At 31.8% G+C, this 25650-nt stretch overlaps 1 protein-coding gene across 6 annotated transcripts in view; it reads left to right on the forward strand.

The window, feature by feature from the left end:
• The window catches only part of LOC118192716 (transient receptor potential cation channel subfamily A member 1 homolog), a 122628-nt gene that overhangs the window by 65757 nt on the left and 31221 nt on the right, over positions 1-25650 (forward strand). For 4 of the 6 annotated variants that reach the window (XM_085822133.1, XM_035363728.2, XM_035363734.2 and 1 more), the window contains 3 exons: positions 1847-2049; positions 12371-12494; positions 16706-16837. In XM_085822133.1, the coding sequence (XP_085678259.1) occupies positions 1847-2049; positions 12371-12494; positions 16706-16837 (459 nt within the window). Of the gene's footprint in view, positions 1-1846; positions 2050-8586; positions 10774-12370; positions 12495-16705; positions 16838-25650 lie in introns of those variants that run through there. The other 2 variants (XR_004758806.2, XM_035363746.2) reach the window with 2 other exon arrangements.

Genomic DNA, 25650 nt, shown 5'->3' on the forward strand with positions numbered 1-25650 from the left:
TATTTATATGACTCCTTTTCAGATTCCCCTAACATTAAATTGGTCATTAACCCTCTCACTGCGCATCCTGCAATTTCCACGGGCAACGTAAAAGTAGCAAAATTTATGCAACCCATGATTTCTGCGCGGATGAATTTTTGCCATCTATTTAACTGTGCAACCCGCTCTTTCCTCGTTCAAGGTTTCCTTTAGGATTTTCTGTGATGTTTAATTGTTTATTTAGATGTGGGCTAACAGATGGCGTTAGTTGTCCACATTTCTGCCAAATATACAAGATTATGTAATGTAGCATTTTGCGTGCACTTTTCAGAGTTCAAAGATGTCTGGCAGTAAGCGTTTCGCGAGTGATATGACCTATATTCCTGACGATATTTCCGACATTGATAGTAGTTCTGACTCTGATTTTAAGTATATTGAAGATAGTTATAGTGAAACTGATGAGAATTTCTTGGATTCCTCTGCGATAGGGATGAATCTGAAAATTCAGATTCTATTGAAAATGTTTGACAGTGGTGCAAAATTGATATGCAAAATATTACATTATGCAAATATTTTCATTAGTATATGTGTTACCTTTGTATTTTATAAAATAAATCATAATTTAACCAATATTAATTTTCAAAATTTTCCTTTTATATCATTATTCTTCAATTTCAGTATTCTGACAACCTTTTTCTATGATCTAATTCTAGACTAAAAAAAAAAAAAAAAAAAACTCTTTTACAAAAAATTTTTGTATGTTTTAACTCTAAAATATATGTAGATTTGAAATATGCAATAAAAAAAATACGTAATTTTTGAACCTATTTTGATAAAAAAAAGTATGCAGTGAGAGGGTTAATTTCAAATGTTATTTTTTTAATGTTTTTAAAATATGAAAATCAGTCCTTTTTTATGTTTGAAATTACGTATTTTTCTTACCTTTTGCATGTCATTTAAAATTTTTAATAGTATTCTTTATAAGTTTATTATATTTCTACAATACGAAATGTCCATGTTAGAATTGTTTTATTATAAGCATATATTGTTTAGCAATTAGAACTCATAAAATGCATGTTATTAATATCAATTCCAGTTGTTTTTAAATGTAATGGTACAAATCACATGGCATTTGCTGAACTGTCCAGTCGATAGACTTATTAAATTGATATTCGATACTGAAAGATGCATGTTATTGTTAAGTATCTGGCAGTCCACATAATAAATTGATTGGGAGAGCACAAAATCCAGTGCTGAAAGAATTTGTAAATGAATGTGTAAGTTTGCACTATAAATGCAATTTTATTTTTTGCATGTTAACATTTTAAACTGGAAGTGGGTTTGTTTTCAAACATCAGAACTGTGACAAAGATTCATTGCCTTTTCAACTGTCTGAATTCCACTTTCCCTTTGTTGCTACTTTTAGAAAACAAATTGTAGAAAAGTGAGAAGCAGGTTCTCTCCAAGGCAATGGCAAAGAGGGGCTCACAAGATATGTTGTAAAATTAACTCTTAGTTTCCATGATTACTTTCCTCCATTTTTCTAGATGTATAAAAGTATCTCACAGATAAACCATGTTGTTTGAAGTGTTAAAAGTTCTCTAAAATGCTTAAAGCATTATACTTTTGTGCATAATATGTTTCTGAAAATTACTTAGGCCAAAAATCTTTTAAATTGTTATATATATTTCTGAATATTTGTATATAATCAGATGTTTTTACAATCATGTATCTGTTTTAAGTTGCTCAAGTTATTGCTTTATTTATCCCTCCCAAAATTTATGCATTTTCTTACTATATATATATATATATATTGTGCATGCTAAATATTTATTTAAAATACATCAAAGTTTTTGTTTTATGTTAGGTAACATGTAGGAAAGAGCATTTGTTGAGTCATCAGTTATGTGAAAGTTTGCTTATGCACAAGTGGAAAAATTATGGTCGTTATGTGTACTATAGCAATCTTCTTATCTTTGTGTTATTTTTGATTGCTCTAACTGGTTATGTAGTATCATCTACCCCACCTTGTCCTCTAGATGCAAGTGAAGAAAATGACCCAAAATGCTGGTAAGTGTTATAAAAATAATAAAAGAATGTGGTTTATAAGTTATTTTCTTGCAAGATTTAAAAAAGAAGTTTTGTGTTTTTAGTTTGTTTTATATTTTTATGTATGTATATGCAATTTTATTTTCATATATGAAATATTCTAATTAAAAGTGCTGTATTTTCAGTTCAAGTGTTTACCTCCCTCATGTTATTGGTATTCTTTTTATAGATCTTTTGTCACACATGACGTAGCTTTGTGCACAAACAAATTCATACTTATTGATGGTTAATGGGTTTTATTGCATCATCTAATATTTTAGTTACAAGAATGCTACATGTCTGTGAAAGTTTGAATATGACCTTTATTAAATGATGGTCCTTCTGCATCACACATTCTTTTAGCAGTAGTGGATATTTATTAAACAGTTTAACAAATCACCAGTAATAGTAATAACCAAGAAGGTTACAATAAATGAATTAATGTCCTGTGCAATGAAAATGAAGCCATGAAATGTCACCGTATGATGTCACGAAGTTTCATGGCTGCTGCCATAGGCTAACTTCTGGTTGGTTTTTGTTTACATCCTAATCAGTGTTATCTACATCTTAAGTATTCATTATTGTACTTTTGTAAGTCTCCATTCTACTTTTAATACTTAACATAAATTATTTTCTACTTAGTGATAAAAAAAGCACAAGAATTGCAAATAACTGTTTCAAATTTAATAAAATCTAGACACATGATACATAATTATAAGGTTCACTATACATGGTAAAACCTAGAAGACCAGTGAAAGTTTCAATGGTATTTTTGCAAACTATGCCTAATAACACTTTTTGCTAAGCCTGTAGACATTGTCATTTGTTATAAAAGTCAGTGCAATTTTATTAACAGTGTGTTTCATAATCTTATCTGTACGAGGTACTGCAGCCATGATAAGTTGTGATGTAATGTTGCTGACATCTGTTTGGCTTCAGTTTTGTGATGTCATGCTTACTCCATCTATTCTAACCTGGGTGGTGGTAACTGTAATTCATTATAGTGGCATGAAATGTTTCAAAAACTTTTTGGAAGTGCCTCTAAGGTGTTGAATATTTTATACCTCCTAATGTCACGAGATGCAATGATTAATATGATTTCCTTTCCTTTATTAGCTTGTGTTCTTCTCTCAGAGCGTTAAATGACATAATCTGTGTTTTGGGCAATCTGCCAACTTTAAGCTCTGAACTTTAGTTATAGAGTCATAGTAATGTTGATCGCTGCTGTATTGTGATTGCTTACTTTTCCATTCCCTTAATAAACGCTGTTATCCTTGTGATGAAGGTATATTCAGTTTATTTTATATATAACATAAGGAGCTATAGAATCATTTTCTTTAAACTAGATGATGAAATAGTAGAATTGTTATTCTTGATATAAATTTCAGTAACAAAATAGGCCCGATTTCTGTGTTGAGTAAACAAGAAAACTAGTGACTCATTATAAAGTAGTGTTACATCATCTAGCACACACTAATGCATGCCATGTGTTACAGGGGTTGAAATATGCTATCAATGTTTGTTTAGGCTACATTTTCAAAACTAGATAGCAACCACAGGCAGATGCAAATGTGAGAGTAAAAAAAGATCATGTGTTGCCTAGGTGATCGTCCATTGCATTGATAATCATGCGTTGGCTTGGGGATCTTCTTTTAGTTTTCACTATTCTTTCATTATTCAATTAATATATTTTCATGAATACAGTCTGCTTGAAATTTTACTTATTTACATACGTTCTTAGATTATTTATTGGTCTGTCAGAGCAGGAGGACCTATGTATTTGTGAATTTTAAATTTATTATGTGGTGTTGTTCAACAAAATTCACTTAATTCTGATTCGCTGAATTAAACTCTACTGTGATTCTTTCAGTTAATGGTGAGTTCATGTTCTACTGTGATTCCTTTCAAATTGTGGTGAGCTAATGTTTTTTACTGTGATTCTTTCAACTTGAGGTGAGTTCTTAATTTCTTTAATGCCATTTGTGCATTTAATTAATTTACAGCTCACAATTTATTTAATACCATTTCCTGCATTTAATTGGCTTATAGTTCATAATTCTTCTCAACTCGGTGGTTCCAAGACAGCTGCCTTCAGCAGATTGCAATACTTAAAGAAGTCCTTATCTTTCAATGGTAAAAAATATGAACAATATAAAGACTTTATGCATGAATATCTGTCATTAGGACATATGGAACTGATTCCACAATCTGAGTCTACAAAAACAAATGCATACTACCTTCTTCATTTTGTTGTTCTTCATGATTTGAACACTACAACAAGGCTGAGAGTTGCCTTCGATGGCTCTTCCAAGTCATCATCTGGACAATCTCAGAATGATCTTCTAATGATAGGTTCGTAAAGACAGGATGAGTTATTCACTATCCTTATTCGTTTTAAGTTTTTAAATTGGAGTGAGTGCTAATCTAGAAAAAATGTTTAGACAAGTCAAGGTTAATTCTAAGGATACTGGAGCCAGTTAGAGAATACAGATTACTTACAGTCACCTATGGCATAACATCAGTGCCATTCTTGTCCACAAGAGCTATGCAGCAATTGGCTTCAGCTGAGAAAAACAATTTTCCTTTTGATTCACATGCTAACCCGAACAATTTCTATTTTATGATCTTCTGAGTGGAGCTTCATCACAGCAAGAAGCTCTAGAGCTAGTGAATGAATTAAAGAATATGATGAAGAGAGGTGGATTCAACCTTTGAAAATGTCATTCTAATGTTGCATCAATATTTAAAGAACCACTAAATGAAGAAGAAAAAGATCTGATGCACGTTGATTCAGATGAAGAAGTTAATGTCCTTGGTATTAAATGGAATACAAAATATGACTGTTTTCATTTCGCAGTTCCACCAATTGAAGCAAATTGTAAATTTGCCAATTGAAGACAAATTTACATTTTCAAAAAGCGAAATTTTGTCAGAAGTTTTGCACGTTTTCAATCCCTTGGGTTTCATATTCCCTTGCATGATATTTATAAAAAACCTTTCTTCATGAACTGTGTAAGCAAAACTTAACTTGGAATCAATCCATTCCAGAAGACATGACAAAGAGATAGATATCCTTTCATAAAGAACTTCCTCTAATCCAACAACTAAAAATACCTAGATGTGCATTGAAAATATAAAATGTTAAACTGGAAATTCATGCATTTTGTGATGCTACTAAAAAGGCTTATTGCAGGGTATTTTACATGAGATCTGTTTCAGAAAATTCAGATACAAACATTTCTTTACTCACCTCTAGAACAAAGGTTTCACCTCTGAATACTCAATATCTGCCACATCTAGAATTTGGCTTTATTGCATACAGTCTTAAGAGACTTTCCTTTACCAGTTAAAGGCATCATAGCTTGGACAGATTCAATGATAACGCTGGCATGGCAATCTTCTGAACCTTATCACTGGCAGCCATTTGTCGCAAATCAAGTGCCCAAGATTCAGACTATGATTCCTCAAGCGAAATGGGGTCATGTTTCAGGAATCAGTGATCTGGCAGACCTAGGTATCTTACCTTCTCAATTAGATGAAATAGAGAACTTTCCATTTCTAGAGACACTCTCTCTCCCTAAAGTTGCCTTGAAAGAAGAAAAGAACTGTTTTAATATCAGTGTTTTAGCAGTTCCAAAACCTGCTATTATTTTAAAATATTTTTCATAGTCCAATTTACTTAGAGTCTTAGTCTGGATGATATGTGCTCGATTTTCCATTCAAAAAGTCTTCAACAAATGTGTTATCTGCCGCAGATATAGAGCCAATCTTGCCACACAAATCACGTCCGTTTTCCCTGTCTAATGTGTTACATAACTAGACCATTTTATCGTATTGGTGTTGTTGCAACTCTCAGGGCTACAACGTGCAGGTTACAAATTAAATAATCACAGCAGATATTATTAATATAAAGATTTTAATATGGATGTCTCACACAAGCAGAAAATGTTGCATTACTCTAACTAGTACATACATATAACTGAGTGAAATGGGAATTCCCCACTTAGTTTGCAGTTAAAGAAAAAATAAGAATAATGAAAAATAGTCCAATCAAAAGTGGCACTCCTTCTGTCGACTTCACCCAGCCGTTACATAATCGTCTGTCTGAAGCAGCCATCTCCTACATTCTCCCCCTTTTTGAGTCGTCTTCAGGTTGGCTCAAAGACATACAGTACCTGGTTGAAGAGATCTAATTTCTGAGCCACCTTGATCACATGTCCAAATCTTGACACTTTAGCACCTTGCAGGATGTTACTAGAGTCATTAGAATCTGAATGCTCATCATTAGATATAGAAGAAATAGGATTAGTAACAGTGTTATTGCGTATGGGATCAGTGGGGGTATCCGTTAACTGCACTTCCAATGGAAAGACTCTCTGAATGGGGTGAAGCAGTGTACCAGCTTGAGTCTTCAGTTCTACAGTTCTCACCTTCCCATCTTTCCAAGAATTAGTCGAATCACCTTAGGTAAAGGCCAGTGCATCCGTTTTTTGATATCATCTCCTATTAGGACAATTTCACGCAACCGTAGCTCTGACGATGGACCCTTCTTATTTTGGAACAGATGGCCTAAATATTCTTTCCTAAATCTATGCGCTAAATCATTAAGTAGTTTTTAGCAATGTCTAGCCCTTTTTTGAAGACCTTTTGAATCGCAGAAATCAAGATCAGGAACATCTAAGCTATCTAAGATTCTCAATGAAAAACATGGTTGGGGAAAGTGGGATTAAATCATCCGAATTTTCGGACAGATAGGTAAGAGGTCTAGAGTTAATTATTGACTCACAGTCACATAATACTGTGTACAACTCCTCGGTTGTGAGAACCGCATAACTGAATGTCCTTCTCAACAGTTCCTTTACTACACGAACTAACCTCTCTCACCAGAGAGAATCGGAAAATGAACAAGGGGAACTGCCTCTTGAAAGTGTATATTTGCCGGGTTTAAATCACTTGGTACATAGCGCCAACTCTGAGAAGGAATCAGACTGTTTATTTCTTTTACTCTATTTGCAACGAAAACTGACCAATCACCACGGTTCTTAATCCATCAGAGTGCTAACATAGAATCACTCCATGCAAGTATTTTCAAATCTGGCAAATTTAAGGCAGCATATACTGAGTGAACCAGTCTTGCACCAATGCAACAGGCCATCATTTCTAACCGTGGTATTGTCAGAGATTTTAACGGTGCTACCTTGGATTTGGGTCGGATCAGTCGAATTTTGACTCCCACAGTTGTTACAGTTCTAATGTAGACACATGCACCATAGCAGCTCTTACATGATTCAACGAATAGATGCAGCTCTGAATTCTCATTTATCTCTACATATGATAGAATACTAATTTTCTCAAGATATTTAATTTCATCCTGCCACTTCTGAAAAGTTTTCTGAATATTGTCTGGTAAGGGGTCATCTCATTTTAATTTCATAGTCCAAGCCTCCTGTAATAGTAACTTAGGTAATAAGGTAGTTGGACTCAAAAAAACCCTGCAGATCAAAAATTTATGTACCATAGCCAAAATATTATGTTTACATATCTCATTATCCATTAAATAATTAAGATTACATTTTAATGTATCGTTATCCAAATCCCATAAGATTCCAAGAAGAGAAGTTACACCTGAATTACGGGAAATGCAATGACCTGGAACATTACTTTTCCAACCCTGTAGGTTAAAACATCTTCTAGCCATTACTTCTGTCTCCTTAACTATAAAATTTTCTTGCTTTTTGATATGACAATTGTGAACCACAGTGACACAATTGTCAACATAAAACGAATGCTTTAATTTTTGGGTCACATTGTCAAACTCAGCAGGGGAATTCTCCATCAATGTTGAAAGTTGGAACGGAGAAGAACAAATGCTAAACACCATTCTGCAGTGGAGTTGGAAGAAAAAAAACCTCAAATAATCTCTTTGTTCTGGGATAATACTCAGCTGAAGAAACGCTTTCTCAGTGTCCAGTGATAAACCAATGGAATACAATCTAAACCTGTCAATCATATCAGGTATGAGTTTAATTAAGTTCGGCTCTCTATTTAAACAATCATTTAGGGATGGTTGATTTGTCTCTTGGGCTGAAGCGTCGAACACCGGCCTTACCTTCATTGTCTGCCTAGTATGCTTTATAACATGTCTATGGAGCAAATAATAAATCAAATTAATTTAAATAAAAAATAATTTCAGTTTCAAGAACCATTTCTATTACTTTTAGGTCTTACCATTGCTTAACTATTTTATAGTCATCTAACAGATTTTCCTCATTAATTCATTGACACATTCTTTGATGCCTTTTAAAAGTCATAGACTTATTATTAGGTAGCAGAATTTCAGATTTATAGAACAGTGGCAATTCATATTGGCCATTAGGAAGAAGATTTTAAATTACTTAACGGTGTCAGAGTGAGCAAGTTTACGTTTAAGATCTTCAGTTGGGTCTGTTATGCCAATGCCATCTACAGGGTGTTTGGGATAAATTTGACATATTTATAATTGATTATATTTTTCCATAGGTTGGAGGTATTGACACACTACTCATCATTTAAAAGTTTGGACTCGTCTTCATTCATATACAAGATGTCAGAAAGGATGGATGACTGGAACCCACCTGAATCATGGAAGAGCATAACTTGCATCATGATGATTCGTGCCGGCCATCAAAGTAGGGATATTATGACTGCTGCCCAATGCTTAGTGAACACAGTAAAAACAATCAGGCATGAACAAGAGACTTGAAATGGTGACTACAAGGATGTAACAAGAAGAAAGATCCCTAGCAGACGATCTGATTGCTTTCTTACAGCAGAATTCCTCGCAAATCTGCAGGAACAGGTGTTGAAGAACCCTGGCATTGGAATTCGGAATTCCCAGGAAGACTGTAGCATCAGCTTGTTAGAGGTTTTGAAGCAGGATTGAAGCTGTGATCGATCTAATAGTGGTTATTTTGAGTGAATCTTGTTGATAGTATTGTAATTTACTCTGCCTGTAATTTTTTTTGTCAATTCATTAAATTTAATAGATACAAAGCGGATTTTCTTTTCCCTTACGTAACTGTCAAATTTATCCCGAACACCCTGTAAATTCCACAGTTCGGTTACGCTAAGATTAGCACAATGCAACGAAACTACATTATTGTACAAACTATTTTCTAGTAATGCTGGAATAGTAGAAGTAGGTTCTTTAGATAAGCTGTTTACTTTACCAATCACAGTGTATCCGAATTTAGTCTCGACTACAGTTACAGCTGAGTTCAGTTTCAGAGAGCTGCCAGTGATAATGTCCCCGATGGCATCTGCTGCTAAAAGCAATTCAATGTCATATTCTTTAGCTTGCAAGTCAGACAAGGTGATATTTCTTTCTTTTAATTCTTTCATAGTATTGGGATCAACTACTTTTGGAACACATCCATATATTTTGTTTTGAGAAAGTACTTCAAAGTTATGGACATACGTGCCCTCAAAATTTCTTAAATTAGCATCAAACACTAAATGGTAATGAAGACTTGTTTCTCTTCCCCCAAACAAACCATGTATAATGGTTTGTTTTGATTTAGGACACAGTTGCAAAAATGTGATGACCCTTTCTGAAAGATAAGATTTTTGTGAACCACTGTCAAAAATCGTACGAACTGTAAGTTGTCTACCCTCAAATACTATTTTTAAAACAAGTGTTTGCAAATATGCATTTTCATTAGCAGTTGACTGATTAGACAATGCATTACTTGAAATAACAGTACTGTCAGTTTCATTTGGCTTTACAGGTTTGTTATTGTAGCACAAAATGGTATAGTGAAACTTATCACAAGTTAAGCATTTTACTTTATTTTTGTGTGCCCGTGAACTATGTCTAACTCGTAGGCAGCAAAAACAGGTGCACTTTTGCAACAAAAGCTTTCGCTTATCTTCTAAAGACATTTTGCGAGCAGAAAAACATTTGGCAGAATTGTGGGATTTCTCACAAAAAATACAACGTAAATTTCGCCTACCTGTATTGTCTTGAAAATTTACCAAGGCAGCTGTAGAGCAACCCGCATCATCAGAATACGGACGCACATTCGCAGAACGTGAAGCTCCCAACCCGGTACGAGTGAGCTTAATAATTTCCTCACTTTTCACTTCGTTTTGAAGAAAGCACAAAAGTTTATCCAAAGAATGTGCGCTATCTTGCTGTGACGTAGTATCTTTCATTGAACGGCTTCTTTCCCATGCACGAAGAAAAGTCTCTGGTAGACAGGACTCAGCAAGTGGCTCCAAAAATTCAGCAAATTTTTCCTTAGTCTAACCGAGGCTTTCAAGTGCTCTCAAGTAAATCATAAAGCTCAGCTAAATCTCCTTTAATGCGACCAGCAGCATTTTTCATTACTATGAAAAGTAGATCCCATACATAAATCTGAACCAAAAGTTCATCTCTTCCGAAGCATTCTTTAAGCTGTGCAATTACCTTTGAATAATTTTCTTTAGTTGGTGGAAAACTTGTTACCAATCTTGCCGCTTTAGAATCTACTACCACACATTGTAACATATATTGAAATTTGTCTTCATCCACAATAGCATCATCTTTGTGAATTTTTTCAAATTGGGACCAAAAGGCAACAAAGTCTTGGTTCTCCACTAAATTTCCTCAATTCAAGTTTCAGAAGCTTGAATTTCCTTTTTTGCTCAGTTTTTGTTCCTTCCATAAGCGAATTTGCCTTCTTTGCATTTTCTAACAGCAAACAAATTAAGCAGAACTTGTCTCATTATTCTTCTGCTTTAAAAAAAACCTCAGAATATATGTCTTGAAGGGAATCATCACTTGGCTACAAATTCGAAACTTCTTCTTGAGTTGTTTCTAAATGTGTGAATTTATCCTGAATCTGTTTGAACAACATAGTGACTCCGTCATTTTCTAAACTTTTGTTTTCGATCTCCTGAGCTATATCGTTGCAACATACTGTAAACTCTGTTCTCAGCAACTTTCATTTTGCTTTCAAAACTTTGATATCCATATTTCATCAAAAATATATAATAGTGGACGCCAGATGTACTATGTTGCAACTCTCAGGGCTACGATGTGCAGGTTACAAATTAAATAATCACAGCAGGGATTATTAATTTAAATGGATATCTCACACAATATTAATATAATATTTAATATGGATATCTCACACAAGCGGAAAACGTTACGTTACTCTAACTAGTACATACATATAACTGAGTGAAAAGGGAATTCCCCACTTAGTTCGCAGTTAAAGAAAAAATGAAAATAATAAAAAATAGTCCAATCAAAAGTGGTGCTCCTTCTGTCGACTTCACCCAGCCGTTACATAATCGTCTGTCTGAAGCAGCCGTCTCCAACAGGTGTGGACTTCACTGGACCTTTTATGATCAGACACCGAACTGGATGTGGTCAAAGGTCTTTCATGAATACACTCCACTTGAAATTTTTTTTTATTTACATACATTCTATATTGTTTAGTGTTGCTATACAATATACTTGTAGATTGAAAAAATGATGGTGATTTTCAAATTGAAATTGATGTTGTGTAGCAGTAATTTATTTTGTATTAATTAGCCATATAAGCAGTTATACTTGTTTGTAAGACAGGTAATAATTTAAATGAGAATCTGCATCCAAATAAAAGAATTGCATTTGAGTACTTCAGTGATAGAAAAAATGTTTTATTTTGTAATATATGCAGAATAATGTTTTAATTCTCTAACTATTTTAAAATAAAATAAAATAAATACACATTTTGATATGTGATCGAAACTGAATTACAATTTCTTCCTTGTTTAATACATAGACGAATTAAATAAGTCATTTTGTTAAATCGCTTGAATAAGGAAAAAATTAGGAGAATTTTGCAGTCAGATTTTGTTTACAAATTTAATGAATTTTGATGCCAAATTTAATGAAGTATTAATGATTAAAATACTTTAGAAGTTTAATTTATGAAAAGATTTTGCAATATTTATTTTTATTAAGAATAATATTTTATGAAATAAAATTACATATTCTTAATTACATTTAATTCATTAAATGTGTTTATTCTTTTTTATGATTTGCATAGGAATCCTATATCAGTTTCTTTTAATTATTTTAGAAATGCCTTTGAAAGAAATATTCAGTTGTTTATATTCAGTAGCATATAATCAAAATATGTCCCATTCTATATTCAGTTTATGCATTTAAATACTCAATGATAATTAAAAATGTGTGTACATTTTATTGATAAGAAGAAAAATATTATAAATTTTATGATTTTAGTTTCATATTCAATATTATATTTTATTCAATGCTATATTTTATTTTTAGTATCATAAGCAACTACACTTGCCAGCCTTTTATAGGAAACTGTGATGCAGATTTAGAGCAAGTATTTCCCAAACTGTGCAAAAGCTGCATATTTATATTTGCAGTAATACATTTACTGAAAGAGGTATTTAATTGCAATTAGCATGCATTCTCTAGTTTGAATTATGCTGTTTTTGTAGCATTTATTTCAGTCAAAGTTTCATGTGCTCTTCTTTCAAATATATAATTTGGTAAATCGATCCTTAAATTTATTATTAAACTGTTTTTAATTTTATATTAGAATTCTTGTTATTGCAGTCCTCCTACAGTGATATTTTAAAGTATGGTAGTTTATAATAAGAATAAATATTTCTGTGTTCGTGCATGCACATGTGTGTGTATGTTGATACATAATGATAGTTGTAGCCAGTAATGTAATTTTATGCATTTTGTGAATTAATAACTATACAGTTAAACATATTTATTCAATGTTTATCATTTGTTAGAAAATTCGGAAATATAAAATCAAAACTATAAGAAAACTCTTGATATTATGTGGCAGGGACTCATTAATATGATTCAGACAAGTCATTAGTTAATATTTTTTTTTTTCCATTCAGCAATTTGTTATGTGTTGGTCAGTCAATAGTAACTCATAATTAGTATTTGTGTTTAATTTGTGTGTGGTTTTATTTGTGTATAGAGAAATCATATTTCCACTAATGTTTTTAGCCTTTGTAGCAGAAGTACATTTCTGAAGTTCTTACGATAGAAGAAGTATTTTTACGCAAACTTAAAAATTAGAGAAAAATTTCAAAATTTTAAAATTTGCTACTGTGTAATTTTCTGAGCAAAATGGAAGCATCTCCACTTTCTACAAGGTATTAAAATTACCAGGGTAAAAAATTAGTGTCTAGGATTTAATGTTATTATTTCTTAAATAGCATTGATTATATATAAAATTAAAATAATTTTCAAGAAATAATTCAATAATACATTAGATGGAGGCTACCTTTAAAATGTATTAATGATATTAGTAATATTCTGATAGCAATATTATTATTCTGTATGGATTTATTCTAAGTGTTAAAAATATACTTCAGGAGCTCAAAGTGAAGTATAATTATGTAATTCTTCTTTTCTGGTAAAAGTAATTATTGTTTATCTTTCTGTCTAACTATTTGTTAAATCATGTGGTAAATTTTAAAATTTTCTTTTAAGTTATGAATGCATTTTAATAATCATTTCATAAATTTTTTTTGAAGGTGTGAATCTTAAACTTTCACATAAAAATTCAGCATTTTTATCCTTAACAGTTCATTTCATTTATATTTTTTTAATTTTATTTCATTCCAAACAAGAACACTTTCCCTTTCATTTCTTTTTATAAACATTCATCGATATTTTTCTATAGTAAAAAATATTTTCCAAAAAACTCGTATATAATAGTTAATTTGCAAAATATTATCTCTCAGCAATTTCACTGATATACAGTACAAAGTCCGAGATCAGGAATGATCTTAAGATCCAGACCGAATACCACCTACAACCTCTTTTTTTTATATATATGTATGCGTTATGCATGTGCATCTGATATTTCCCCTCTTCATAATACTATATGTGGAGAGCCACGATTCTTAATTTCACTTCAGCTCTAAATAAAATATGTTATTGAAGTAACAATAATTTTAGCATATATTTGGGTGATCTGTAATTTGGCTTTGTAGCTGCATATCTGTTTGGCGTACATCTCAAACCAAAACATTCAAACATCATTGATTTTACTCCTACTAATATTTTATATCCTTGACACAACCTGGGAAATAATTTTTATATTTTGCTTTCATCACCATATGTTTATCAACACATGACTCTTTGAGTAATAACTCATGCAGCGATGCTCAAACATTTTTTTTTTTTTTTTTTTTTTTTAGTAGTAGTTTAGTAATTGAATAACAAAGAGTATGGTAGCCTTTTATGTCGACATTACGTTTGGCAATGATTACAGATTTAAGTTAAATGGGCTAAGAAATGTTGATGAGGAAAATTTTAACAAAAATTTCTTTCCATATGCTAAAAATAGGCTTATTAATGATACTCATAGGCCAAAAGATTACATTTAGTGCTGTTTCAATTAAGAGTAAATGATTTGTTATTCACATAAAACTGGCACCAGGACTCGTATGGTTGCATCGGGTGGCAGAATTTAGGGAAGACAAAATTTTGGAAATTTGGAGAAGCACCAATCAAGCAGTATGATCCAAAATTTAGAACTTAGGGAGGTGTTTGGTAGCAGAATTTAGGACCCGCTGAGACTGCACCAGGAGGTAAGATATCTAGCGCTGACCCTCGGTAAGCCTTAAGTATATGTAGGAATTTATTTATTCAGGATTCAGATAAGCCTTAAGAATGTACAATAACTAGACGTAAGTATAATAAATAACTAAACTAATACAATTCAGGCTTAATTATCTCAGTGTTGTTACAGAAGGAAGACAAAATTTAGTGGAACAGCTTGTCTTTCATCGCCAATCTCATGATACATAACCAATAATGTATAGCGGACCCTATTAAAGCTAAACTAAAATTATACGTTACCGATATTCCAAGGAATTTCATTTAATATAGCAGGTTGTGCTGTTCCTTAATTTTCTGATTTGATCCAGCTTATTATTATAGCAATTTTATGAAAATTAAAGTTTTAACTTTCAATTATGTCAAAAGAGTATAAGGATCTACAAAGAACTTAAAGAGTATAGGATCTACAACATGAAAGCATCTTTCGATGTCAATTAAACAAAAAATGGAATTGCTTCAAAAAATGGATAACATTATATCAGTCTCAAAATTATGCAAGGATTATGGCATTGGAAAGTAAACTCTATATGACATAAGAAAACAGGAAAGGGAACTTTTGAAGATTTTGTGAATTCCGACACCCCATTTGCAATGAATAATGGAAAAATTATTATGCTAAAAGTGACGATTATGGCAAAATGATGATTGAATGGGTCAGACAGTGTCGCAGTGAGGGCGTGCCATTGGCAAGTCCAATGCTAATGGCCTAAGCCAAAATATTTCATGAAGAAATTAAAAAATAAGTACACATATTCGACAGGTTGGTTAACCAAATGTAAAAATCGCCATGGTATAAGGTGATTAAAAATTTGAGGAGAAAAAGCTTCATCTGCTGAACTAGTTGCAGATGAATTCATTGAATGTGTTAATAGTTTTCTGGCAATATGTACTGCGAAATAGGTTGGCAACCTCTATAGAAACGTCTCCAACTGGTGTCAAAGATTCCAAAGCGAGACTAACAATTTTAGCATGCGCAAATGCTGCTGGAACGCACAAGTATAAACTATTCGTAATCTGAAAAAATATGCGACCTTGAGCATTTAAAGGAGTAAACATGTTTCTCGTCATACTTCATTTAAAGTTTTAGTGAAAGATAATGCTTCCATATCATTCTTTTTGCCAAACTGTCTGCTTATCATTCAGACAGGGATATCGGAATAGTGTGCATGCCGAAATGCAAATATAAAGTAGCATTTTTAAAATCAGTGTTAAATTTCTTGAATAATGGCAAGATTATTCAAGAATTTTTGAAATATTTTAGCATAAAATCTGCTGTGTAGACCATCACGAGATCCTATGAGGATGTATCTCCAGATACTTTAAAATTGCTTGGCATATTTTAAGGCCAGCCACTATATTTCATGGTGAACATGATAAAGATAATAGCCATGAATTTAAAGGTTTTTATAAAGTTGATATAACAGAAGTTTTCATTGTTATGACAATGCCTCAATCAATAATCAATTAACCCATAGCGAAATCTGTAGTATGGTTCTAGATCCAGAAAATACCGCTACCGATAGTGAAGAAAGTAATAGAGAAATTATTGAAAACCAAAAATTTCAATTTACGAGTTAGTCGGAATTCTCGGCACAGCTTTTTTTTTAGTAAGTTTTGATACCCTTTAGGTCATACATGTTTCAATATTTTGTAAATCACGATTTCATATTTTTAATTTTATAATTTCTACATGCCATCTTGCTAGATTTAAACTGATGATCTAATATCCAGAAAAATCTCAAATACGGAATCATTGAAGTCCCGACAAGTCTGGATCTTGGATTTTGTACTGTATTTAATTTTGCGATTTTTTATTTATTTATATATTTTTTTTTTTAATTTTTTTTTATTTTTTTTTTTTATTTTTACCGTGTGAGTACTGTATTAAAAATTAAATGAGTTTCTATTTAAAGTTTATTTGCTTTATAACAAAATGAAAATTTCATATGATGCTGTGTATTGCAGGATAATAAAGCACTTTTTTTTTTATTTATTTAGATATACCAGATACAGCAGAATGGGAGAAAATACTTAAATCTTGAAAATATTATGGAATGGACTTGTTACTTGAGTGCTTTACTTTTCATTGCTGATTTAAACAAGTGCTCTTCAGAAACTGGTATTCGTCAAGTATGTTAAAATTTTTCATAATTTAAAGAAGTCATTCAGGTTTTTTTTTTTTTTTTTTTTTTTTTCTGTGATAAGTAAATTAAAATAGCTATGACCAGCATTATCTCAACCAGCATGCAGTTGTAAATTACATGCCAAAAATACATGCAATATATGAATGGTCCTTCATATAAAACATTTCAAATCTGAACACTGAAATGTCATAAGTGTCCAGGGGAAAAAAGTAGGTGTTTATATATATTTTTACTTTACATGTAAGTTATACATAAAATTTATATTCATGTAAACGATTGCGCTTTATTCGTAGTTTTTACATATAGTATATTTCAAGGGTTTAGAGGCAAATACATATATAGTATTTCAAGTGTTCAAGGGAAAATTTTCTTATTAAGTCTATGACTACGTTTATATGCATATTTTTCATGAATTCATCATATAATTTCACAAGTATACATGCTTTTATTTAATACCCTATTTCTATCTAACCTAGTTAAACTTTACAGTATTTAAAACATGCCATCTACACATTTTTTCCATGTATATGCTGAAATTTTTCACAATTTATTAAATGTGATAAGCTAGCATAAGAAACCAGATAGTTATTCATTGAGTAAATCAGTTTTCTAAAAATGGATGAGTTTAATATTGTAGAATTTTATATTAAAGCAATTACTGAGAGGGAAAATAGAAATAATTATAAAGTCACTGGAAAATATAAATTTTTATTTAAAAATTTCATGTTTAGTATTATGCATTAAATGATCAAATAATAAGTAAATTTCAAAAATAAATAATTTTCATGTGTTTTATGCTTAGGAAAAAAAAAAAAAAAAAGATCAAGAGACACCTACCTTTTTGTTTCAGATTACAACTTCTATGTAATTCATGTTCATAAAAATATACCTGTAGTTTTCTTCATAGATACTATAGTTCAGTCTCTATGAAATTTCCTCTTTATTAATGACCTTTTTATTTCCACTAATTAATTTATTCATTTATTGTTAATTTAATGTTTCACAGCTAATGGTGTTTTCAAGATATTGTGAAACTTACCAGATTTTTTTTTCCAAATCATTTTAAAAGTATTTTTGTTGAGCTAATACTTTAACACTGTAAATGTTTTTTCCATTGAAAAAATAATTTGCACAGATTCATATAGTTATGTATGGCAGTCTCCAAAAATTCTGGTTTGATGTCTCTCATGTAAATTGAAAGCAAAGTCAAATCAATAAATAAAGGATATGTAAATTAGAGCTAGCAACTGCTGAAAAAAAGCTCTTTATATCAGAGTGAGAATTATTTTAATTAAATGGAAGAAAGACATATACTAAATTAGCAGTATGACCAATAGCACATTTTGCTTTGAAAAGATCTAGAATGAAATATGATAGCAGAGTGTAACACCTTCATTTACTAAAGTAATATAAGGGTAAAAAACTAAGTAAAAATCAAAGGACGTTTAAAAATGCTGTAGTTAAAAACATCTTAACTATAATTTATTTTCAGTTTCAAGTTAAATTTGCTTAAGGAAATTTAGTCTTGTTTTGTTAAGAATATTTAGACTGAAATGTAATAAAATTTTACACCTAAAATCTGCCAGAACAGCTTGCTTTAAAATTTAACGTGTGAGATTAAACAGTGCAGTTTCAAGTAGTCTAATACTATTTGAATTAGTACAAATTGATACTTGAGTTTGTGATGATAACTAAAACTTTTTGGCTTTTTATTTAAAATAAAAGTTAAAAATAATTTAAATTACTAGACTGGTGATGTTTTTATCGTTTCAATTCAGTAAAAAACAGATCATTCAAAATTCTAGATAAGCAAATGAAGAAAGGTTGCTTACCTTTATGATCCGCGTTCTTCGATTCTGGTCCGCCGCTTTTGTAGACTCCGATTTGGTTTCATACTCATCTAAAATTGGCACTGTTTTGTATGAATCACTTTATTTGACATTTGACATAAAAGAGGAAAAATATCTAAATCATTACACTATCGAAAATCACTTCTAACTACTTAGCATCATTGTTCTACATATCTAACAGCGTCATTAGTCTACTGCGTCACTGTTCTAAAAGCATACACTTATCGTTGCCAGTTCTCAAAAAACAAACTTTCTTTTTCAATTCTCGTCGGTCTGGAGGCTCAACCCGTTCCCCAAAAGCGGAGCGTGCGTCGTTCGCGACACACTCCCCCGATGAGTTTCACCAAGTTGAAACTCAGCCACAGTCTGGTTGAAAGTTCATGAGGTTTAATCGTTCAGGAGTTCGAATCACTCGTCCACATCTGGTTGTTTTGAGGGGATTCTGATTGAGTTCATCTGACTGATCTTTGTCAGTGGCACGAAACTCTGTAGATCCAATAGAAATTGTAGGCTTATCACACATTTTTTGATCAGAATGCTTCTTTCTCAAACAGTCTCCTATATTATCCGTTTGTAAATGGACTTCCAACGGATAAATTCGTTGTATGGGTCGAAGGATTTCGCCACTTTTGGTGCGTAATTTTACTAAACGAACTACACCATCATTTCCTGGGATGAGTGTTATAATTTTTCCTAGAGGCCACTTAATTCTTTTCTCAGGTGTTTCTATTAACACAATGTCTCCAACCGATAGTTTAACATATTTCTCTGTTTTTAAAATATGGTTTTTCAGTTGTCCTAAGTATTCAGTTCTGAACCGTTTTCTTAGATCTTCTCTAACCTTCATCTGATATGCATACCTTTTTTGTAAGTATTTGGCATCAATAATATCTAGATCTGGAACTCCACTTTCTTTTAGATCACGAAAAAACATTGCAGGTGTCAAGGGTTCCAGTTCCAAGTCCTCGGAAATATAACTTAATGGTCTGCAATTTAAGATATTTTCGCAATCACAGAGGATCGTATAGAGTTCTTCATATTTCAGTGAGGCATTACCTAAAACTTTTCTGAGAATGTTTTTCATCAGGCCAATCATTCTTTCCCAAAATCCACCCCACCAGGGAGAAGCTGGTGGGATAAATTTCCACTTAATGTGGTTGACAACATGATTTTTAATAAGTTTATCCCAGTCAATCATTTTTAAGAGCGAATTTGTACCAATAAAATTACTACCGTTATCAGTGTAGACAATTTCAGGTCTTCCTCTGCGTGCTATAAAACGTCGGAAAGCCAATAAAAAGTTATCTGTTGACAAAGATGTTAAAAGTTCAAGATGAATTGCCCTGTATACAGCACATGTAAATAAAACGATCCACGTTTTCGATCCCTTTTTTAAAAACAAAGGGCCAGCTAAGTCGATACCTGTCACTTCAAAAATAGAAGAATCTTTAATACGGTCCTTTGGCAAAGGTGCGGATTGTACCGTGGAGGGTCTCGAATCAAATCTTCTACATTTAGTGCAGTTTTTCAACACTTTACGAATAGTTTTACGACTTTTCAAAATCCAGAAATTTTCTCGTAGCATTGCCATTAAAGTCTGAGTTCCGCAATGCATTTGTTGTTCATGTTTTTCCATAATCAGTTTAGAGACAACTGGATGTTCAGAAGGTAGGATTACAGGTGTTCTAAAATTTTCGAAGTCTTGTCTCATTAATATTCTTGACTTTACTCTTAAAAGACCAGATGAATCAACAAATGGTTTTAAATTTCGTAAGCGTTTATCCTTTTCTGTTTTAAAGGAGACCCTTTGCACAATTTTCCAAACAAGGACTTCAGCTGCATTCAATTCTTCGATTTCTAAGTTCTTTGACGTTGTTCTGTTTTTATCTCTGCAGTTATCAATATACCTTTTTATCCAGGCTGTAACTCTAATTATTTTCTCAAAAGAAGAAATTCATGAGAAATGCGAAAATTCTTCATCTACATTTGTTAACGAGGATACAACTGTTTTTCTTCTTTCTCGATCAATCATATCTTTGTCAGGAGAAATATCACAAGTAGGCCAACAGTCTGGATTCAACTTCAACCATGCTGGACCTTCATGCCATCTTTTGGCTTTAATAGTTTCAACAGAACATCCTCTTGACGGAATATCCGCCGGATTCAAGTTGCCAGGAACATAATTCCATGCATCAGGATTAGTAAGAGCTCGTATTTCTTTCACTCTATTCATAACAAATACACCCCAATTTTCTTCATTCTTAATCCAGTACAATGTGTTCCTTGAATCTGTCCAATAAAACGTAGGTATATTTTCTTCCTTCAAATCTTGTTTTATAGATTTCATTAATCTTGCACCAACAACACAAGCTAATAATTCTAGTCTACAAATTGATGTGGGTTTTAGAGGAGCAACTCTAGATCGTGCTTGAACTAAATGACATGAAACTTTATTTTCATTTTCATTTCTTAAATAAACGCAGGTTGCATATGCCATTCGGGATGCATCACAAAATATATGAAAGGATAATTTCAATTCAGAATCAATATTAAGCATCATCTGTCGAGGAATTTTTATTTCCGTTAAACGATTTGCATCATTTTTCCATTTCATGTATTTCCTTTGAATTTCTTCAGGAAGAGCTTCATCCCAAGTTACTTTTAATTCCCAGCAGTTTTGTAACAGAATTTTAGGAATTAAAATTATAGGGCAGGTGAATCCAATAGGGTCATAAATTTTATGAATTTCAGACAAAATTGTTCTTTTAGTAACAGGTTTGTTTTTTGATTCATTTAATCCCTTAATATCACAACTTAATGTGTCATCATGCAAATTCCAAAGAAGTCCCAAAATGTTGACCGTTTTAGCTTCACAAGGATCATCGAAAAACTCATTCTCATTTAATTTATCAAGCTTCGACTGTTCTAAAATGGGTTCAACAACAAATGCATCCCTTTTATTTCGAGGATAGTTATATGCCCACTCTTGTAATTCAAATTTAGCACTTGCCAAAATTTCAGTGGCATCATTTTTTAACTTCTTTAACTCTGATTCATCATTCACACTTGTAACTAAATTATCAACGTACCAGGATTCTACTAATTTATTAGCAATCGCACGATAATTTTCTGGTACTTCATTCATTAATTTCGTTAGTGTTGCATTTAAGAGAAATGGACTGCTGGTTATTCCAAAGACCACTCTTCTATGCCTGTATATTTTCAAACGCTCAGAATTTCCCTGTTCCCACCATAAAAATCTTAAATAATCTCTGTCTTTAGGATTAAGTGCTATCTGCAGAAAAGCCTTCTTTATATCAGCGCTAACGCCAATTTTTCCCAGTCGAAATCTATTTATTATAGCTGGAACAGTATCAATCAAATTTGGACCCTTTTCCAAACAGTCATTTACGGAGGGTGATCCTTTAGTTCTTACGGATCCATCGAAAACCGGTCTTATTTTTGTCGTGGTGGAATTCATTCGAATAACAGCACGATGGGGTAAATAATGAGAGGGGGTATTAACTTCTTCCTCAGGAACAATCTCTATTATTTTATCATCTTCCCAAGATTTAAAAATTGCGTTGTAATCTTCTAAAAATTCCCCATCCCTTAAATTCTTCACTGTGCTCTTTAATCTCTTTTCTGCTATTTCTCGATAGTTTGGAAGTAGGGAACGATTTTCAATCCAAGGTAAACAAACTTGAAACCTTCCTTCTTCATCTCTTTTCACATTGGAAAGAAAATGTGTCATTGTTTGTTTTTCTAATTCCCTTTTAGTTTGACTTTCTGAAGGGTCTAATATCCCAAGAGTATCAAGTTTCCATAAATCAGAAATTTTACTATCTGATACTAACATAGAAAATGCATAAGAACAATCATATTTATTTTCCATTTCTACGGGAATTTTCCCCATGATACTCCAGCCTAAATAAGTTTCAATGCAAACTAATCCACATTCTAACTTCTTTATTTTCCCTGTAAGCAATTTTCCCGCTATGTCTGCGCCTATGAGGATATGAATTTCAGAAGGAGAATGCTCGAACAACAATTTTTTATGCCTACCTTCAACATCATTCAAAAATATGTTATGGGTTTTTAACTCATTTAAATAAGGCTTGATGTTCAATTGTGGAATATCAGAACAAATATTCACTTGATCAAAAGCTTTGAAGTTACACTGATAATCGTTTTTGATGCTACTTAAACGTACAACGAACTGTTTATGAGTTTCAACCACTTCAGTTCCTCCGAACAGACTATGAATCACACTGCTTTCGTTAATACATTCGTACTGCATAACATTAGCTAAGAATTTAGATACATAGCTTCGTTGACTCCCAGAATCAATTAAACAGCGGCAGTATTTTTCTGGACCATTGCCACGCACTCTTACAACTAAAGTTTGTAATAAAACTTTCTCTAAACATGATTTGTTCGTCAAATTGAGATCCTTCTTATTTGATTTTTTCTCATCTAAACTATTTCTGTCACAGATTAAACTGTTGTGTTTCCACCCACATGAATCACACTTTATCTTCGAAAAGCAATTTTTTGCCAAATGGTTACCCCTTTTAAGGCATAAATAACACATTCCGAGTTTCCGAAGTGACGCCTTTCTGTCTGTTACAGACTTCGGGCAAGCTTCGGAAGTATGTTTTTCTTTTTCTGAATCCTCGCAAAATATGCAGCTGTTAATTGAAACCTTTAACACAGCAGCCGTTGGAATAGAAATTTTATTTATTCTTTTTTCTTTAGGAAAGTGGCTCGAATTATGGTTGTTTATTTTATCTTGAATTTGTAGCATGGATTCGCGGCACTCAATTTCCGTTTTCAAGAACTCTAATAATTCGTTTACATCAAAATTATCTTTCGATTTCCTTTTTCTTTGGAAATCAAGATTCAGTTCATTCGGAATTAATTTTAATAAAACTGGTGTCAATAACGTGCCATATGTGCCAGAAGTTACATTAAGTGATTTTAAACTTCTTATCTGTATTTCGATATCATCATACAACTTACGTAATGCAAATATGTTGTTAGCATTCCTAACAGGTTCTAAATTTAACAGTTTTCCCATATGTGCATTTATAATTAAATCTGTTCGACCAAAGCGTGTTTTAAGTAACTCGATTGCGGCAAAATAATTTTCACTTGATAATGAAAAACCACTAACAGCATTACAAGCAGCACCTGATAAAAATGATATCAAATAATTAAATTTGTCTGTATCTGTTAAATCACTATTCTGATGTATCGCATTGTCAAACTGGTTCCAAAATGATAACCAATTAACAGGATCGCCATTAAATTTATTGATCGATAATTTAGGCAATTTAATTTTTGAATGAGATACAGAAATATTTGAAATATCATTATTCACAATATTACCAATTGTATTCGAAACAGGAATTTCAGGTTTCCTATTCTCTTTTAACATAAATGTTAGTTTTGATTTCATGGAAATTATTTTCTCGGAATAAACTTCACAAGTTTCAAATTCCGATTCATATTCAGTAGCCTCAATTAATTCTTGTATTTGTTTATCTAATTCTTTTAGCCTGTTATATTTTGAATCTAATAAATCAATATTTTCATTAAGAATACACAAATCGTGTTCTGTTTCTTGGAGGTATTCTTTACAATTATTTATCAACTTTGTTGTCATACTCCTAACTACAGTTCGTCTTTTCTTTAATTCTTCTATTTTAGTAGACATGTTTAAATATTTCAGATAGAAAATATTTCAAATTAAAAATCAGTACTCTCAAATCATAAATAAACTTCTCAAATCAAAAGGAGATATTTTTTAAACATTCCTAAATCTTTCACTTCAAGATAGTCTACATCGGCGGTCCCTGTTCGGGCGCCAAAAAATTTTATATCGTTTCAATTCAGTAAAAAACAGATCATTCAAAATTCTAGATAAGCAAATGAAGAAAGGTTGCTTACCTTTATGATCCGCGTTCTTCGATTCTGGTCCGCCGCTTTTGTAGACTCCGATTTGGTTTCATACTCATCTAAAATTGGCACTGTTTTGTATGAATCACTTTATTTGACATTTGACATAAAAGAGGAAAAATATCTAAATCATTACACTATCGAAAATCACTTCTAACTACTTAGCATCATTGTTCTACATATCTAACAGCGTCATTAGTCTACTGCGTCACTGTTCTAAAAGCATACACTTATCGTTGCCAGTTCTCAAAAAACAAACTTTCTTTTTCAATTCTCGTCGGTCTGGAGGCTCAACCCGTTCCCCAAAAGCGGAGCGTGCGTCGTTCGCGACAGTTTTATGCTTAACATGACCTTTTGTTTAATTTTCGTCAGTACTAAAAAAACATATTTAATGCATTAAATTAAGTTTTATGAATTAAATTATCAGTCATATATAGTATGGCTATTTAACACATTTCAATAAACTTGAAACCACTGCACAAATAAAAACATTATGAGTAAATTCCTCTAGAATCAGAATACAAATCTTTAATTATGATAACAATGGCATCTCAGTTTGGTTAATAATGGCATTTCAGTGCTTTCACTATGTAAATTTCCTCTTCTGGCAAAATAGAAACTGTCATTTCATTTGCAGGAAATATTTGTTGCAAACTTTATTTGATAATAATCCAATGAAAAAATTCAATTGTGTCTTGAATATTTTCTTTCTTAAATAAATGAAAAAATTTCATGTAATATTAATTCATGACCCACATGAGGCTTCTTCCTCTCCTGTTTGGCATAAATTATTCAAAATTTATTATTTTGAATAATAAATTTATAAAAATAAATATATATTTTGAATATTATATAAAAATATTAAAATTATATAAAAATTTTGAATTTTATATAAAAATAAAAAATTATTTTGAATAATTTTGGCATAAATTATTCAAAATTATTTCAAAAAGCCACAAATAATTCACAGATTCATGAGTTAAGTACC

The sequence above is a fragment of the Stegodyphus dumicola genome, chromosome 8 (assembly GCF_044657685.1).
Source record: "Stegodyphus dumicola isolate Sdum_Otavi_A_Nest chromosome 8, ASM4465768v1".
Lineage (NCBI taxonomy): Eukaryota > Metazoa > Arthropoda > Arachnida > Araneae > Eresidae > Stegodyphus > Stegodyphus dumicola.